At 40.8% G+C, this 19,118-nt stretch overlaps 1 protein-coding gene across 1 annotated transcript in view; it reads left to right on the top strand.

Annotated features, from left to right (window-relative positions):
• GPC3 (glypican 3) overlaps positions 1 to 19,118 on the top strand; it is a 442,885-nt gene that overhangs the window by 220,356 nt on the left and 203,411 nt on the right. Inside the window, exon 3 of the mRNA XM_082681955.1 lies at positions 5,177 to 5,871. Coding sequence (XP_082538081.1) covers positions 5,177 to 5,871 — 695 coding nt within the window. The remainder of the gene's footprint in view (positions 1 to 5,176; positions 5,872 to 19,118) is intronic.

Below are 19,118 nucleotides of genomic sequence, written 5' to 3'. Positions count from 1 at the left end.
TTTTGCTCTCTTCTCTCTCTCTTCTCTTTCTGGAATTGCAATTACACATATTATACACCTTTTGAATTTGTCCCACAGTTCTTGGATACTCTTTTCTGTGTTTTGTTTGTTTGTTTGTTCTTTTTTTTTTAACCTTCCTATTGTGGTTTGAGAAGTTTCTACTGATATTTCTTTAAGATCACTGGTTCTTACCTTGTTTGTTTCAAGTATGCTGATAAGCCCATGAAAAGCATACTTCATTTCTGTTTGTGTTTTTGATTGCTACCATTTCCTTTCGATATTTCTTAGCATTTCTATCTCCGTATTTACAGTATCCATATGTTCTTGTATATTGTCCACTTATTCCATTAGAGTCCTTTATATATTAATAATAGTTATTTTAAATTCCCTGTCTGATATTTCCAAAATCTGTGCCATATCTGAGTGTGGTTTTGTTTCTTTGTTCTTTGTTTCTTCAGACTGTTCTTTTGCCTTTTTTCATGGCTTGTAATTGTTTGTTAAAAGCAGAATATGATATATTGGGTAATAGGAGCTGAGGTAATTAGACGCGTAGTGTGAAGTTTTATGTTAATGTGACTAGGAGTTAGGCGATTTATTGTTTGCTGTATCTATAGATGCTAGAGGCTTTAGTTTCCTCTAGTGTCTTTGTTTATTTTTTTCTCACCTCTTTTTGGTGGGTTTCTCTAAGAACTCCTTCTTAAACAGGATCTGTGTCTTTCTGGTGGAAAGGTATGGGGGTAGTGAAAGTGGCCTATAATATTGCGATTAATCAGTCTGTTAGTAGACTTAAGTCCATGAGCTGTAACCCTCATAAGTTTTTCTCGGCCTTTTTTTCTTTCCCTTTAGGTGTTACAGGAAGGCTAGAAGGGACTGGAGTTGTCTAATTGCCCCTCTTCTAGGTATATTAGGCTTTGGTAAAGTTGTGTCCATTGGAGAACAGGCATTTGTTATGGAGAATGCTCATGGTGTATTTAAATTATTACTTTCCCCCTACCCCTGCCAGAAAAAACAAGGAGATTTTTCTTAGATCTTAACCATGAGAACTTTGTGTGTTTTCTTGAGGTAAATCCCATGGGAATGTGGGGGACCCATAAAACTGAGGACCCAGGAATTTTCAACTCTCAGGCTAGTTCACATTCAGCCTCTATCAGTTTGTCAGAACTACCATTTAAGTGTTTAGACTAGTTTATAGCTTCAGTGGCGTCTGCTGCAGGTGTCTGAGATCCAGCAGATCTCAGCTGTGATTCTCTGTATTTGCCTCTCTTTCCAGATTTCAGGGTAGCAGTTTGCCCTGTGACCTTAATTCCCTGACGGGTCTAAGAAGAATCATTGATTTTCAGTTGGTTCAGCTATTATCTTGTTGTTGAGAATGGGAATGATAATTTCCAAGCTCTTTACATGTTGTAGCCAAGACCAGAAGTCTCCCAATGTCCAGTTTTCAAGGCTGGAGCATGTTGTGGAATTAGCAAGGGTATTGGTGTTAGAGTGACCTACACTTAAATTCAGTCTGTGGCATTTAACTAGAGATATTATCTTGTATGAGTCGCTTAACCTGTCTGAGCCTGTTTCCTCACCAAATAAAAATAAATCCAAATACATATGTTTATGTTAAATTTAAATGAGAGGACATATGTGAGCAAGTTCATTACAGATCCTGGCATATATTTTGCAGGTATCACATAAATGTCAGTTTTCTTCTTCCATTAAGGTACCTGTGCTTGAAAGCAAAGACTGGAGTTCAACCCATTGTGTGGCATTTATCCTAGGAATTTAAAAAGTTCTTATAAAGTATTTGCCATTCTTACAATGCTGGAAAAACTACCTGGAAAAAAGTAACCTGCCTTTATCAGGACTGTTTTATTCTTAAGGGCTTGAAGGGAACTCGGTGGTTCATTTATTTCTGTCTTCCAACTACAAGTAGACTCTCCTTTTAAAAAAAAATCCAGTCTTTTACTGAAAAGGCCCATGAAAACACATTTCTTTATGTCTAGGTCTGGGTAAAGAAACATCAGCACCAAGTACTAAGGACAGTCATTTTGCTACGGTTATAGGATATATGTCCTGGGTTGGGATGGGGGAGAACTTACTGAACCATTTAAAGAGAGGTGATAGCCTGATTGCACACTTTACATATCAAACCATATTGGAGAGTTGTGTCCCTTTTTGAGCACCATAATTTAAGAAGGAAGTTGATAACAGTAGAGTGTGTCCAAATAGAGGTGACCAGAATAGTGATGGGGGCAACAATAAATCTAGAAACCTTGCTATATTTGGATGTGTATTAATTTATTAGATCTATTTATCTGTATCATATATCTTTCTATATATTGTTAAAAATAGACTATTTTCTGTTTGGTGCCAAATTTTTCGTAACATCTCTGATTTTACATTGTTCCGACTTTTCCTGGATATAATGCTTGACTTTTTCCCAGGAAAGAGACAGAGGAAAACCTCCCCTAGCTTAAGCGTACGTTATTATCTGACCAAAAAAAAAAAAAAAAAATCAATCGACTGAACTTCCTGGCCCATTCTAGCCCTTGGCTTCATTTCATGAAACCTCAAGTTGCCAACCTCAAGCTGAGCATCACTTTTCACCTAGTGTTGGTTCCTATAAATCCCCAAGGAGCCTTTGCTTGAGCGGTTATGGTTTGGTCTGTTGTCCCATGATACAGAAGTAAGGGGGTTGGGCAAAACCCAGAGATGTGCTAAGTGGATTCTGAGCTGTGAAAGTTGGAGCAGGAAGCACGTGTGAGCATATGAACCCCTAGCCCTTTCCCTCTGCAATATGTGTTGTTATTCTTTCTGGAGAAGAGTTCATGATCTTTTGTAATTTTCTTTTTCTATTGATCCAGCAGTGCTAGTAACAGAAACTTAAGAAAAAAGTTATGGCAGTACAGTCTATGGAATTTCACTGTCATATATCTTGCACATTAGAGAACAAATGCACTGTGCTAGAGATGAAATTTGCCTTGTAGAGACTTAACTTTAGGGTAGCTTAGATGATTGAGATCCACAGGGTAGCATCTCAGCAGCAGTCTTTCTTCTCTGAATTCGTGCTGTCCCAAGACAAAGGTGAAAGTGTAACTCTGCTTTGTTGGTCTTTGGACTGCAATTTCTTCCAGTACATTTCCATTTGGAGAGGAGAAGCCAATGGGAAAATAATGAGCCTAAAAATGAGCTTGACTTTCAAAGATTTTTGAGGATGTGTGTGTTGGCTATAGAGCTGAGGGCAACTAGAGTGAAACCGTTGCCGGGAGACACTAGTCTGAGTTGACTACTTCTACTTTGCAGTTGTGTGACCCTGGAAAGTGCTTAAATGCTGCTGAGCCTCAGTTTCATCACCTATAAAATGGGGATTGCAATACCGAACTTAGAAGATTGTTGTAAAAAGTAGATCTCGTAATAAACTTGGAAATGCTTTATAAATGCTAAACCATATAGCTTGGGAGTACTTTAAAGACAAGGAAGGTGTATTATTTATCTCCATCTACCTAGCACTTACATACCCCTAGTACTTAGCACGGGGTCTAGTATATAATAAATGATTGGTAGGTGAAATTAAAATGAATGAATAGTTTTTAATCTCCAAATTTCTGATGATTTTAAATAATTAATTGACTGGTCCTTTGTATTGGGTCAGACAATCTCTTGGCTTCATGCAATCTTTAGATTCAAGGATTGAAAATAAAGTAGCGTGTGGAGTTAGGGAGAGATTGTTTTAAGATAGATAAACTTTCTAAGAATTGCTTAACGTTCTAAACAAAATAAAAGTAACAAATGAACATTTAGCAATTGATGAAAATGAAGATTAACTTTCTCAAGTGGGCTTGGAAACCCAGTAGAATTGCTCTGGCATCTGCTCAACATTCCTGGGCACGTCATAAACCCAAGGGAAGAATCTAGCAAGCGCGTTCTACCTTGTGAGGGATCTGGGGCAGATGGTGGTGGTACAACCTAGAGCTCACTTCTGCCACAGATGACTGAGATGTTTGGCTAAGTGATCCCAAGGAGCTGTTGGAATGCAGTCTGTCTAGTAGTATGAAAGTGGTAATAATTTGATTTTTCAAGGCTCATGAAATAGCATCATTTGGGGTACATCTGTCATGGACCTTTGTGCTTTGGAAGGAAAGGAAAGAAACTACTAAGTTAATTTTAAATGTCTTGGGAAACTTGGTTGTTTTTGTTTGTTCTTAAACTATGCCTTATTTCTTTGAAAAATCTATTATTGCAGTTTTTTCCTTTCTCTCATATAAATGTGGGACTCTGGTTATTTGGGATAAATTGTGTCTGCAGTGCTTCAGTTTGGAGAAAACGGGATGGTGACATTATTACTTTCTCTCTCAAACCAATGACACTGATCAGGCCTTATGCCAAGGGGTAGGGGCAGCAGATGTAATCCTGAACCCGTAGTCTCTGTAGAGTAGATAAGGTTTCCAAGCCATGTGGAAGCCGAACTTACCAAGGAAGCTTAGCAGTTATCCTTCCACATGTTCAGCTTGCAAATACCAGCGGTGTTATTTTCAGTATCGAACATATAGATAAGTGCATGTGTTGTTTTTCTCCATCCAGATACCCGTTTAGGGGATAAATTCCACTTTCAGGTCTGTCAATCTGTCAGATAGCTCCCTTTAAAGTTATCTAGAGAAAATCTACCTACATCATGAAATTTGTGATAGCTTTTATTCTTGGCTAAGAACTTGCCTTTCCTCCAGGGATGAACAGACTTAAATTGTTATGTGAGTTTATATAGTATATGGTTTGTTGTCAAATATTTATCTCTGTCTAAAAATGAAATGTCTTGAAATACAGTTTCTTTTTAACTGAATAACTCAGTGTGAGAAAGAGAAAGAACTTCTCATTTAGCCAATTTTTAATCAATATCTTTATGAGAGACCAGAATGTTAACTGAATCCTGGCTTTTGTCATTTGAAATATAATTTGTGTGCTTAAGAATCTACGTGCACATCAGGGTTTGGACTGCATGTTCAGAAAGGAAAATTGATTTATAGGAACAAACAGCTGCAGGAGTAGAGGCAATGCCAGAAGTAAACATGAGTCAATTATTTAAGGCAAATGGGACCTTAATCACCACAGCAATAGAGAAATCTCAAAGTCAATTACACACTGGATTTTCATGCTTTAATTTGTGGGCATTTCTTTATCTCTTATTTTACAGAGGCCTTTGAAATCGTTGTTCGCCATGCCAAGAACTACACCAATGCCATGTTCAAGAACAACTACCCGAGCCTGACCCCACAAGCTTTTGAGTTTGTGGGTGAATTTTTCACTGATGTATCTCTCTACATCCTGGGTTCTGACATCAACGTGGATGACATGGTCAATGAATTGTTTGACAGCCTGTTTCCAGTCATCTATACCCAGCTAATGAACCCAGGCCTGCCAGAGTCCACCTTAGACATCAATGAATGCCTCCGAGGGGCAAGGCGTGACCTGAAAGTATTTGGGAATTTCCCCAAGCTTATTATGACCCAGGTTTCCAAGTCACTGCAAGTCACTAGGATCTTCCTCCAGGCCCTGAATCTCGGAATTGAAGTGATCAACACAACTGATCACCTGAAGTTCAGTAAGGACTGTGGCCGAATGCTCACCAGAATGTGGTACTGCTCTTACTGCCAGGGACTGATGATGGTTAAGCCGTGTGGTGGCTACTGCAATGTGGTTATGCAAGGCTGTATGGCAGGTGTGGTGGAGATTGACAAGTACTGGAGAGAATACATTCTGTCTCTCGAAGAACTGGTGAATGGCATGTACAGAATCTATGACATGGAGAATGTACTGCTTGGTCTCTTTTCTACGATCCATGATTCCATCCAGTATGTCCAGAAGAATGGAGGAAAACTGACCACCACTGTGAGTACCATTCTACAGTTTTCAGAGGAATTGGATTCTACTGGGGGTAGGGCAGCCTGGCCAGTAGCAGGTGCTGATGGAGAGAAGTGAGAAAAAAAGTGGGCAGGGATGATAGAGGGACTGAATGACCTCACAAAGCTAGGCAGCACATTAAGTCCACAGGTTATGGAGTCCTAATGCCTGGCTTTGAATGTTAGCTTCACCCACTTTCTTGCTGTGGGACCTTGGGTGAATCATTTTATCTGTATGAGTCTCATATTGCTGATTCATAAAACAGGGATAGAAAGAATATCGTCTTCATAGGGAATAACATGTGTTAAAGCACTTAGCATGTGCCTGATACATGGTAATTCTTCAGTAATTATTAGCTATTATTACCACTGTTGTTGGTTATCACAACCTTCATGACAACCCTGTGAGGTAGGAGCTGTTATCTCCACTTTGTAAATGAGGAAACTGAAGCTCAGTGATTCAGAAGTTGATCAGGTCTCCCTTTAATTAGGTTATCCCCACTTTCTTTGATTCTGATTTCACTCTTGTGCTCTTAATCATATATATCATATTACTATTTTGAGTAGTGACTTTATTTTTTAAATTTATTTTATCGAAGTACAGTTGTTTACAATGTTGTGTTAGTTTCTGGTATACAGCAAAGTGATTCAGTTGTACATATGTATAATAGTTTGCATCTGCTAATCCCAAACTCCCAATCCTTCCCTCCCCCTTGGCAACCACAAGTCTGTTCTCTATGTCTGTGAGTCTGTTTCTGTTTCGTAAATAAGTTCATTTGTGTCATATTTTAGGTTCCACATATAAGTGATATCATATGGCATTTGTCTTTCTCTGTCTGACTTAACTAGTATGATAATCTCTAGGTCCATCCATGTTGCTGCGAATGGCATTATTTCATTCTTCTTTTCGGCTGAGTGATATTCCATTGTATGTATATGCCACATCTTCTTTATCCATTCATCTGCTGGTGGACATTTAGGTTGTTTCCATGTCTTGCTTATTATAAATAGTGCTGCCATGAACATAGGGGTGCATGTATCTTTTTGAGTTATAGTTTTTTCCGGATGTATGCCCAGGATTGAGATTGCTGGGTCATATGGTAGCTCTACTTTTAGTTTTTGTAAGGAACCTCCATACTGTTTTCCATAGTGGCTGCACCAACTTACATTCCCAACAACAGTGTAGGGGGGTTCCCTTTTCTCCACACTCTCTTTGGCATTTGTTATTTGTAGAGTTTTTAATGCATGGTCGTTCTGACTGGTGTGAGGTGCTACCTCGTTGTAGTTTTGAGTTGCATTTTGAGTAGTGACTTTAAACATAGGAGACCCAGCTAGACCCCACTAACTAAACCTACACAAGAACACAGGTGAGGCAAAACGTTCATGTTTTCCAACAGTTGTTTTTGCAGCCTTGATTTATACCAGTGTAAGGCTGATAGGATCTTTGATGGGGGTGGGACAGTTTTGTGAGGCAGAAGCTTGATTGGTTTCAGTCAGACAATGTTAGTTACGTTGTACCTGCTAAGCTAGCGTGCACACGTTCAGAACCACAGAATGCACACACTTTTCAATACAGAGCAGAACATACAGCCAAGAGCTACCAGCCAGATCTCACTAAGGTGATGGTGACTGATTCCTGAACGTTCCCAGCTTTGTAGAAGGACGTGGCAGAATAGTATAATACACTACCCTTGTTGAGCTCCTACCACATTTGAGGTGCTCTGCTGGCCAGTTTACGTAATATTATTTCTTAGTAATCCATGGGATAGGTCCTAATATAATATTATCCCCATTTTACACAGGAGTAAATGAAGCTTAGAGGGCTTAAATATGTTGCCCAAACGTCAAAGGTAGTTAAATAGAGGTGGCGGAGCTGGGATTCCAACCCTGGCTTGTTACCTTGCGCGATTCGTGCTCTTATCTTCTATAGTGTTGCAACTACTGTGTACTCCAAACCGTTGCTTACCCAGAATGTGGAGGGCAGATTGGGCCATTTAGCCCTGTCTTTAAACTCTGGAAGTACAAAACGATAGGGGTAACTGGTTTCTTTGGTGAATTAAACTAGAAAGGAGGACAAAAATGATGCAACCCACAGGATGGCTACTTACGGAACTGCTCTAATTGCCCCATTCACAATGTTAGCTGTTTAAAACACATTTGCTGAGAAAATATTTTATAGTAAAATGAACAGAAATGTCCTAACGAAAGTGTTCTTCAGTGGCTAATTATTCCTTTGATTGCTTTCTAATTGAAGGCCAGATTCTAGGGCCTTATACAAAAGTAAATCTCGGGCTTCCCTGGTGGCACAGTAGTTGAGAGTCCGCCTGCCGATGCAGGGGACACAGGTTCGTGCTCCGGTCTGGGAAGATCCCACATGCCGTGAATCGGCTGGGCCCATGAGCCATGGCCACTGAGCCTGCGCGTCCAGAGCCTGTGCTCCGCAAGGGGAGAGGCCACAACAGTGAGAGGCCCGCGTACCACACACACACACACACACACACACACACACACACACAGACACAAAAGTAAATCTCACAGAACTAGAAAAAAGGAAAGTCAGTGCATTTCATATGTTCATTCACCTGAAATTGATTGAGGGCCCACTATGTGTCAGACACAAAGCCAGAGTGCCAGGGGTGTGGAAATGCCTTCAATAAGAGGAAAAATAAGGAGATAACATTAAAGACAGGGTATGGGAGTGTTTAAAGTTTGCCTCTGATATTGGTCACTTGACAGCAACGTCTTGAAAACATGTATTCTCCTCTGGTGCTTTTAAACACAGAAAAATAGGGTGGGGAGCTGGTAAGGGATTAAGTCCACTATTTTGATCAGGCTCTAGACATGAAGGTTTGTTTAGTAAACATTTATTAAGCATCTGCTCTGTTCGTGGCACTTTGCCAGGTACTGGGTACTCGGTTACCCAAGACATAGTTCTTAAGTCTTTAAAACGTCAGTTTAGCTTCATTGACAAACAGACATGTAACTGAATAAATTTCACCACAGTGAACATCTCACTATAATGTGAATGTTAGAAAGGCCATAAGAAATCAGTCTAGTCCCACTGATTTACAAATGAAGTAAAAGTTCAGGGAGTCTTGCCCAAAGTTATATAATTAGTGGAAGAGCCAGAAGTAGAGTCCAAGGTCTTCTGCTGCGACAATCTAGCACTCTTTCCACCACGCCCCCTCCCAGACTTTCGCTCTAAAAGCTCCATAAGGATTTTGCAAAGACATCATGAACTTAAATTGAATAGCTATTTTGGGATGCCAAACCTGCTATATTTTAGGTGCACATGTGCCCGTTTGTGTGTGTGCACACGCACACACACACGGGAGTACATTTCATGTCATTATCATTCAGGAAGAAAGGCCTTGGCTGTCAAGAGGCGCTCAGTGATGCAGTCCCTTTCTGTTTTGGCCATTAAGGGCCTGACTGCTCCCAGCTCCCAGCTCCCAGCTCCCAGCTCCCAGCTGGTGATGAAAGTGTGAAACCTGCCTTCCCCGGGGAATGCCTAAACTAGAACAGAAAGCATATGTAAACTCTGCCTTGTTACTGTTTTATGATCGCCAGCTCTAAGTAATATATACCAAATGGTGTGGGTGGGATATCATTGGCCAGGTGTGATCCAGCTATACTCTGTATGGGCCAGAAGGGGGCTGGGCCATCTATGGGGGCTGAGGGGAAGTAAGGGCTGGGTGGACTGCAGAACTCTATTCCTGCTAACAAAACCACAGAATGCCCCAAAGCCAAAGCTGATTGAAAACTAAAGCATTAATGAGATTCTGCTGTAGCACCTTCACCTTCCTGTTGTGATAAAGTGTAAGAGCCTGCCAGTTAGTCCTGCTTGAGGTTAAGTTGTGGTGAGAGACCTCTTCGAAACTAGGCTCTTCCAGAGCTCTGTTTGGGACAGCCTTTTTAGCTAGCTATAAGCCATGCCATGAGGCCTGCCATGCAGGGACTTTGCTCAGCTCTTTTGGTGGCTACCATCTACCCCAGATCATAAAGGACATTTTGGTCTTATCTAAATGAGTGGGGCACTGTTATTTTTTTTTCAGATACTTTTTTTTACATCTTTATTGGAGTATAATAGCTTTACAATGGTGTGTTAGTTTCTGCTTTACAACAAAGTGAATCAGTTATACATAAACACATGTTCCCATATCTCTTCCCTCCTGCATCTCCCTCCCTCCCATCCTCCCTATCCCACCCCTCTAGGTGGTCACAAAGCACTGAGCTGGTCTCCCTGTGCTAGGTGGCTGCTTCCCACTAGCTATCTATTTTACATTTGGTAGTGTATATATGTCCATGCCACTCTCTCACTTTGTCCCAGCTTACCCTTCCCCCTCCCCATATCCTCAAGTCCATTCTCTAGTAGGTCTGCATCTTTATTCCCGTCTTGCCCCAGGTTCTTCATGACATTTTTTTTCTTAGATTCCATACATATGTATTAGCATACGGTATTTGTCTTTCTCTTTCTGACTTACTTCACTCTGTATGACAGACTCTAGGTCCATCCACCTCATTACAAATAGCTCAATTTCATTTCTTTTTATGGCTAATATTCTATTGTATATATGTGCCACATCTTCTTCATCCATTCATCCGATGATGGACACTTATGGCCTATTAGTGTTTTAGTTTTCCACAAGATGGTCTTCAGTTCTTCAGGCTACCAAGTGAAGGCATGCAAGCAAAGGTTAGGGTGCTCCTGGAGGTGGTAAGCATGTAGTTCTCATACTCGGCTCATCACCACAATCATCTAGGGAACTTGTTAAACAGATTCCTGGAGCCTCCCCCCCTCCCCCCGAGGATTCTGATACCGTAGGTCTGTGGAGAGGCCAGAGAATTTGTCACTTACAGAGTACTCCATTTGATTCTGATACTTCCTTGGAAGCAACTCCAGCCACCTTGTTTAGTAGACAAGGTAAGGCCCAGAGGTTAAAAGTGAATGACAGTTAATGGCAAAGCTGTGACCGTGGACTCTTCATCTGTCAAATGGGGTTGATATGTGGGGATTCAGTGAAATGATAGGTTCAAAGTACCTGGCAGAGTTCGAGGCACATGGCAGGTACTCACTAAGCCCCAGTGCAGTACTCTTTCTACAGCAGTTTTCTAAGTGCCAAATAGATAATGAGATTTTCTTAAACTTGTTTTTAAGTGCCAAGATGTTTAATGTTATTTTAATCCAAAGGCGTGAATAAAAATAGCAAGTATGTGAAAATGTGTGTGTGTGTGAGTGTGTATGTGTGTGTGTGAGCGTGAGAGAGAGAGCGAGAGAGGAGAGGGGAGAGGAAGGGAAAGAAAGAAAATTTTTACTGAAAAGTTCAAAAAGTATTAAGTATGGGACTGTAAATAGATCCATCTTGATTCTGCATCTACATTTGTGAACTGGGTTAAGCATCATGGCCCCAAGTGAGTACTGAGTAGGTCTTTAATAGTATTTGGGGGAATTCCCTGGTGGCTCAGTGGTTAAGAATCCATCTGCCAAGGCAGGGGACATGGGTTTGAGCCCTGGTCCAGGAAGATCCCACATGCCGCAGAGCAACTAAGCCCATGTGCCACAGCTACTGAGCCCGCACACCACAACTACTAAGCCTGCATGCCTAGAACCCGTGCTCCGCAACAAGAGAAACCACCACAATGAGAAGCCCACGCGCTGCAATGAAGAGTAGCCCCCCTCTCGCTGCAACTAGAGAAAGCCCATGCGCAGCAAAGAAGACCCAATGCAGCCAAAAAGTAAATAAATAAAATAAATAAATTTATTTTAAAAGAATAGTATTTGGGTATCATATGGGTAGTATCTGAGGGTATCATTGTTAAATTTATCAGCATGTTATTGAATTCCATATCTTATACCTTGAGGCAAATACAAATATGTACAGTTTTCAATACATATACTTTCAACATCGTTGTTACACCACATAAATTGTTGAATGCTACAACCTTCTTTTTAAAATGCAATTAGTCTTATTCTGAAACCACTTTGATTGTAATTACTATACCCCTATATGTGGATTATATGCATAGCCATTGTACATTTCAGATCCATTGATTAAATGAGTAATAATCAGCATATTGGATGTTTATTGCTTTTCCAGAAAGTTTCCCAAAACTTTCTGTGATTTCATTTATTTTCTTTACAATCCCCCCCCAAAGTAATTGCTCACATATCATCGCGTGGCTGTTTGCACTTTCATGTTTCCATTTGTACTCGTGTTCTTTATTGATTCATCTCGGAACTTCACGGCATTAGTGCTTCCTCTCCCATAATTTCATTATCTTGACTTGTCGTAGGCTTCATTGAATGTTGTGCAAAATTGCAACCTTTTCTACCTTCACTGCTTCTCCCTTTCTTTCCTCATTGTGATATTCATTTCAGCACTATCCGAAACAGGATTCATTTCGGGGAACATTTAGTGAGCATCTAATTGTGGAACCACTGATAGACACCAGGGGCACAAGAAGTGGCTGGAAAGATGACCCTGACTGTTGCTGTCCTCAGGGATCACTTGGCCAGTAGGTAGCGGAGCTGGGATTCAAAGCTGGATCTGTCTGACCCCAAAGCTCATGCTTTTCATAATTAGTCCATATTGCTCTTTCAAAGAGTTCCACTCTCTTTTCACCAGAATCTTCATTCCTTGAACATAGGCTAAGTGGGTCTTTATTATCTTATTTAATATCCTGTACTACTCTCTACTGTTTTTCCAGCTTCACAATCAGTTTTTGAGTTCATTCTCCCTCCTTGGAGACTTTTGCTCTAGTATTTCCCAATGAAGTACTAAAAAGCATGAGATTTTTCGTCTTCATGACACTTAAAGGCACAGAGTAGTTTCTAGGGGAAGAAGGAATGTTTATGTAGGTGATGGAAGACCCAGTCACACAGTAAAATGACTTTGCCTAGAATCTCTGTGCACCGTGCCAGTGGTGAGGTATAGGTTTTCTTCCAGTTGCAATGCCTGTAATCTGCCTGTTGGACCAACAGATAGTTTTTAATGCATTTGCCTTTGATTCTGGACCTTAGTACGTCCAGGTCTCCATTATGGAGTTTCCTTAGGAGTAACATTGCCTACTAAGAACCTAACATATTCTTTTCTTTTTAACATCTTTATTGGAGTATAATTGCTTTACAGTGGTGTGTTAGTTTCTGCTTTATAACAAAGTGAATCAGTTATACATATACATATGTCCCCATATCTCTTCCCTCTTGCGTCTCCCTCCCTCCCACCCTCCCTATCCCACCCCTCTAGGTGATCACAAAGCACCGAGCTGATCTCCCTGTGCCATGCGGCTGCTTCCCACTAGCTATCTATTTTACATTTGGTAGTGTATATATGTCCATGCCACTCTCACACTTTGTCCCAGATTACCCTTCCCCCTCCCCGTATCCTCAAGTCCATTCTCTGGTAGGTCTCTATCTTTTTTCCCGTCTTACCCCTAGGTGCTTCATGACCTTTTTTTTTCCCCTTAGATTCCATATATATGTGTTAGCATACGGTATTTGTCTTTCTCTTTCTGACTTACTTCACTCTGTATGACAGACTCTAGGTCCATCCACCTCACTACAAATAACTCAATTTCATTTCTTTTTATGGCTGAGTAATATTCCATTGTATATATGTGCCACATTTTCTTTAGCCATTCATCCGATGATGGACACTTAGGTTGTTTCCATCTCCTGGCTATTGTAAATAGAGCTGCAATGAACATTTTGGTACATGACTCTTTTTGAATTTTGGTTTTCTCAGGGTATATGCCCAGCAGTGGGGTTGCTGGGTCGTATGGTAGTTCTAGTTGTGGTTTTTTAAGGAACCTCCATACTGTTCTCCATAGTGGCTACATCCATTTCCTTTGGTAGAATTTCTGAAGATATCTTCAGTGAAATCAATATTTATTTATGTGTGCTAGGAAGCTCTGGGGAAGATTCTCTGTTGATCCTCAATAATAATTCACTCTATCAAATTCTTATATTTTGCTGTCTTTGTGAGTGACTGTAACTCATCAGAATTTCCAAGATTAGCCCTACCTTCCTCTCTGCTTTTGAAGGCCGAGGTTATTTCTCAGGTGTCAGAATGTCAGTGTTTTTCTCCTCATGCTATCACTTTGGACTTTCATTTTTTAGTCTCCTATAGAGATAGATACCTTGTCTGAATTCTTACAAGCTGTTTTCAGTACCAAGTGATTTCAAAGTGATAAAAACAAGTAAATGGCTAACTACCTAATTACTGTCTGCAGGTCAGCATCTGGAACTGTGGTAGGCAACTTTATTTGCATGAGGTCCATTTCTGGAAAGAAAAAAATGTTTACAGGCTTCCATCTCTTTTTTTCGTTGACAAAAAAATAACTTTAGTGATTCCCATGGGGAAAATATATAGTTTTAAAACATAGATTACCTACTTAATGATGAGAATACAAATGAAAAAATTGGCATCACTTTCAGGCACTAAATGTTAAGTTTAGGACAGGTTTCAAACAGTGGTCACACAAAGAAAGCTTTTTATCATGCTTCATCCTGAAATTATGTATATTACGGGTCATATTAGGGAGTTAGATGGGCTCCTCATAAATCTGGAATTCCTTGCCTTTCCCTTGGCAAGAGTGTCAGCGTGATTATTTGTTGTGAATCTTTAGAAAGAAGTTTTTCCTCCTTTCTGTGGTCTCTGGACTGATGTGGCAGGAAAATGTCCTCAAGACCTGTGAAACATCTGAGATTCTTACCCTAATTGCAAACCAACAAGTTACCTGGCCACAGTTTCATGGATGCTGGATAAAGACGGGAGATTCCTGGCTTAGAGATGCAGGCCAGTTTACTTCTCACAGCGATAGCAGTAGGTAGAGTATCAGCATTTGTGCCAGTTCCCCAAGCCCCAATTCCCACGGAGAAAGGCAAAGACGACCAGATGACTCCTCCACACACAGTGAGTTGCATTACAAGAGAGCAGCCTTGAGCTTAGGGAACTCACATCTTTTATAATAGGTAGTAAGAGTGCCCATTCTTTTCTCTGAAGGGCGACCCTATCACTGTCTTCCAAGACTATTCACTATCCAAAGATACTTGATGAAGACAGTCTGGGGGGTAAAGTGCCTCTGTTTATAAGAAATACAGAAACACAAGAGACGCACGGAAAATTGTCTGGCAACATGTGATTTCCCCAACCTTGGATGGCTGCAAAAGCCTCTCAAGTTCATGGTGCTTTTGGAGGATCAGGCAAGAAGGTAAGAAGTTAGTGAAAGACACTTAGCTCAGCCCTGACTGGTTGGTCGAAAGGCTGGGCTGTGTCCCACCTGTTGGAGGGTAGCAGAAGGCACATCCAAAGACAGAACGGTGGCAGTTTTCTCAGCTCTTCAGAAAATACTTTAAAAAGTATAAAAGGGGCACTTGACTAGTTGCCTCTGGTTGGGAGTAAACTCTGCTACTTTGGGCCTCCAGCTACTACCTATTGCTCTCTCTTTTGGTCCCCAAGCTATGGTTTCCTTTCTTGCTTGTTCAGACTCTGGGGTTGGGAGTCTTGTATTGCTAAGTAGCTTGTCAGATAGTTTTCTGTTTTACTGCAATTCTAAGATGAAGCAAGTGATAAGCCCAGAGTAGTAAGCAGATGCTTATCCATGTCTGTTGGGAGTGTCGTGGAGGACTGATTTGTGCTCAGAGTATATTCAGAAAGGTTAGAAAGTCAGGAATATTCATCCAAGTGGGCAGAAGTCCAGGAAGGCCTTCCCCATGACCTGATATTCCGAGAATCCTTGTGCTCCCAAGACGAGAATGAAGAAGTCCAAAATGCCTTTCTAATGTTGAGTGGCCAGGGAATCAGAGCAGAGGGAAAGCAGCCTTCTATCTGGCGAGGGCAGAAAAGCCCCCGAATACTTGCTTTGTTTTTTATTGCAAAACCTAAAACGCCTCCGAAAACATGGAGTCACGTATACAGTGTGATTCCTCTGATTCCTTTTTACCCACTCGGAATAAGGTTACTCTTGGCAACTGTAGTGCTACATCCTTCACTCACGATAGCGCCACAGTGGCCTTGGCTCACTCACCTCTCAGGCCTCTCTGCATCTTGCTGTCTTGCTCAGGTCTCTGGCAGAAAATGTTTTCTACTTGGCCCATTTCTTAAAAGGCAGTCCTAACCCTAACCCCACATTAAAACTTGAGCACATATTTTGAACATCACAGATGTTTGTTTTTGTATTTTAGTTTCTTTTTTTCCCCACATCTTTATTGGAGTATAATTGCTTTACAGTGTTGTGTTTCTGCTGAACAACAAAATGAATCAGCTATACGTATACATATATCCCCGTATCCTCTCCCTCTTGCGTCTCCCTCCCACCCTCCCTATGCCACCCCTTTAGGTGGTCACAAAGCACCGAGCTGATCTCCCTGTGCTATATGCGGCTGCTTCCCACTAGCCATCCATTTTACATTTGGTAGTGTATGTATGTCCATGCTACTCTCTCACTTCATCCCAGCTCACAGAAGCATTTTTAAATGAAGTCACACTGTAGTACAGTAATTTCTTCCAGGGAGGGGGTCGTTAGAATATTTGCTGTAATGAAGAATTTCACAAAAGGCCAAGATGAGAGAATCTGGGGCAGATTTCTTCCAGCGTGTTACAGCCTTTGTAAGATAAAACACAAACTTTCATCATCACCAACAGACACAACTTTCTGAGTCCTGGTACTGGGTACTGTTCTAGGTCTCACTGTTTGCCATTCCTTTCCTTATTGGGGGGACTGTTAATAGGGTAGTACAAGTAACCTTTGTTTTGGTGAAGGTACTGACTTCTTAATGTCCTTTTAAAATGTCCCTTTGGGGATTGGGCTTCAAAATGCATCAGACTTCTCAAAAACAGTGCTGGAATGGGCATGAGGGACCTTACTGGGGAGATGAAAATGTTGCAAAACTGGTTTATCATGATCATGGCACAACTTGGTCAACTTAGTAAAAACCATTAAATTGTACACTTGAAACGGGTGAATTGTATACATCCAAAATATCCCTCATTCCAATAAATTACTATATAAAATAAAGCAAAAACAAATAAAAGTAGTACGGGAAGCTAGAAGGCAAAAAAAAAGTCCCTTTGGGAAGAGCATAACCCAGCAAGGCTGCTTTCATATTTTATATGGGGGCATGGGAGGTGGGGAAGGGTTGATACTGACTTCTTATTACCCAAATTCAAATCCTCTCTGAAGAACATTCAGAAAGTGAATTAATTTTTCCTTTTTTCATTCCACTCAGAATGCCTAAAACAGATAAAGTAGGAGACGGAGTCATTATATTTGGCTGCTGTCTATTATCATTTACTGACTGAGAGTCTATCTGAGCCTTCTGCTTTTTGCAGATAATTAATTTTGTTCCTAAATGTGGGAAAGAGTGATTGTAATCAGTATGTTTGTACTTTCAGCCACAAATAGAGCCCATCACAGATATGCAGTACAAATAAACCTCATAAAATACGCAACCCAAGGACTGCTTGAAGTTAATGATGTGGTGTCTTTTTTTTTTCCAAATAAAAAAATTATATGTATGATTTTTAAAAGTTGTTCTTGGTATTCATGTATAGTTAATAGATGAACCCTTCTTTTTCTAACTGAAGCCTATGCTGTGAATTATTTTTATCATGAAGTCTCATGAAGTAGAGCTGAAGGAGAAATTGATGTGGCACGGAAACCACCTTGTCAGCATATACGTATCTCTGAGTTCTGGGTGCAGGTTGCTCTTATGCTTCTAGAAAATTATGAATAATCAGATCTAAGTTCAAGGCTCAGGTTCATGAGATGAAACCCAAGAGCATAGTGTTTGTGAAGGAAGTCCTCTAAACTCTCTTAAAAGACTTTTGCCCTTTTTTTTCCAGCTGCCTGGCCTCCACCTCTGACTAACCTGTCTTCCAAGCCTATACCTTCTCCCTCCCCTTCAAAATTATACCTTGCTCAGTGTCTTGTTCATTCAGACCCTGCGTTCGGTTTAAAATGATGGTGTTTGATCATGGTTGAGTCATCACAGGAAGTCCATTTCTGCTTCTGCTAGGTCTCTAATATGTTCCCTCTCCTGAGGCAAACTCACTTCACTTAACAAAATTTTATGTCACCAGAAAACTCTTCAAAAGGGTTATCAAGGATGGAGATCTCAGTCACAGTGACACAGTTGTAGGGGGAAATGTATGAGGGACCTTTCGGTGCTTTGGAAATCACCTGCTGTGCATCGTACAGTGGAAACAACATCAGTCCAGGAATCAGAATATTGACGTAGGGTCTCTGCCTTGTGCTACCACAGGATAGTGGCCTTGGAAAAGCAACTTAATCTGTACAATGAGGAAGAGAATGACGACGAAAGTGATTATTTATTAAGCACTTGCTATGTGCCACACACAGTTCTAAGCCCTTTACATGGATTAACTCATTTAATGTTTCTGACAGTCCTGATAAGGAAGGAAGAATTATCATTAGTACCATTTTCCAGGTTAAAGGGCTGAGGCAGAGAGACTTGGAAGTAGGTACCAGCTACAAGGCTACCTCAGCCGCTTTCTACCGCAGGGGCTTGAGGGTCATCTCTTGCCCAAGGCCACACCCGGCCTTAGAGTGTGTGAGTGGAGCCTGGCTCCCTCTGCAGTTGGACACAAGCCGACTTAGTTAATAGAAATGAGGTAGAATGTGGAGCCAGGGAATTGCTAAGGCTCTTTCATTCCTGCCTGCTCTCTGTTATCATTCATCCTGTTTCCTATATGTGGCCTTGAGAGCAGCATGGAAACTTCCAGTAGACTTACCTTTTATGCTCCACTTTTCCATATTAATCCTAATGAGATTTTTCTAAATCTGTTTAGAGCTCAGGCTTCCCCTAGGATCAGGGTCTATTCCATTTACCTTTTTTTCAAAACAAATCTCTTTTTGTTAAGCTTAGGTTTAAAAGGTACTTTAAAAGATATATGGCACTTAAGTTTTCCCCCTTTCAGATCAGAAATCCAAAAAACGCTGAAATACCAAGCTCTGTGGCTTTCTTATTATGCATAAAACCCTGTAATGATCTCTTTCCAAACAGGGAAAGGAGTTCCATAGTTAACTGAGTTTCTGATTTACTCAACTGTCCCATTCCCCTTAACAATTCTTTTTTTAAATTTTTAATTTATTTAATTTATTTTTGGCTGCGTTGGGTCTTCATTGCTGTGCATGGGCTTTCTCTAGTTGTGGTGAGCGGGGGCTACTCTTCGTTGCAGCGCGCGGGCTTCTCATTGCAGTGGCTTCTCTTGT

The sequence above is a fragment of the Grampus griseus genome, assembly GCF_964374135.1.
Source record: "Grampus griseus genome assembly, chromosome: X".
Classification (NCBI taxonomy): Eukaryota; Metazoa; Chordata; class Mammalia; order Artiodactyla; family Delphinidae; genus Grampus; species Grampus griseus.
Note: the sequence above shows the minus strand (reverse complement) of the source record. Positions and strands in the feature narration are given on the sequence as shown.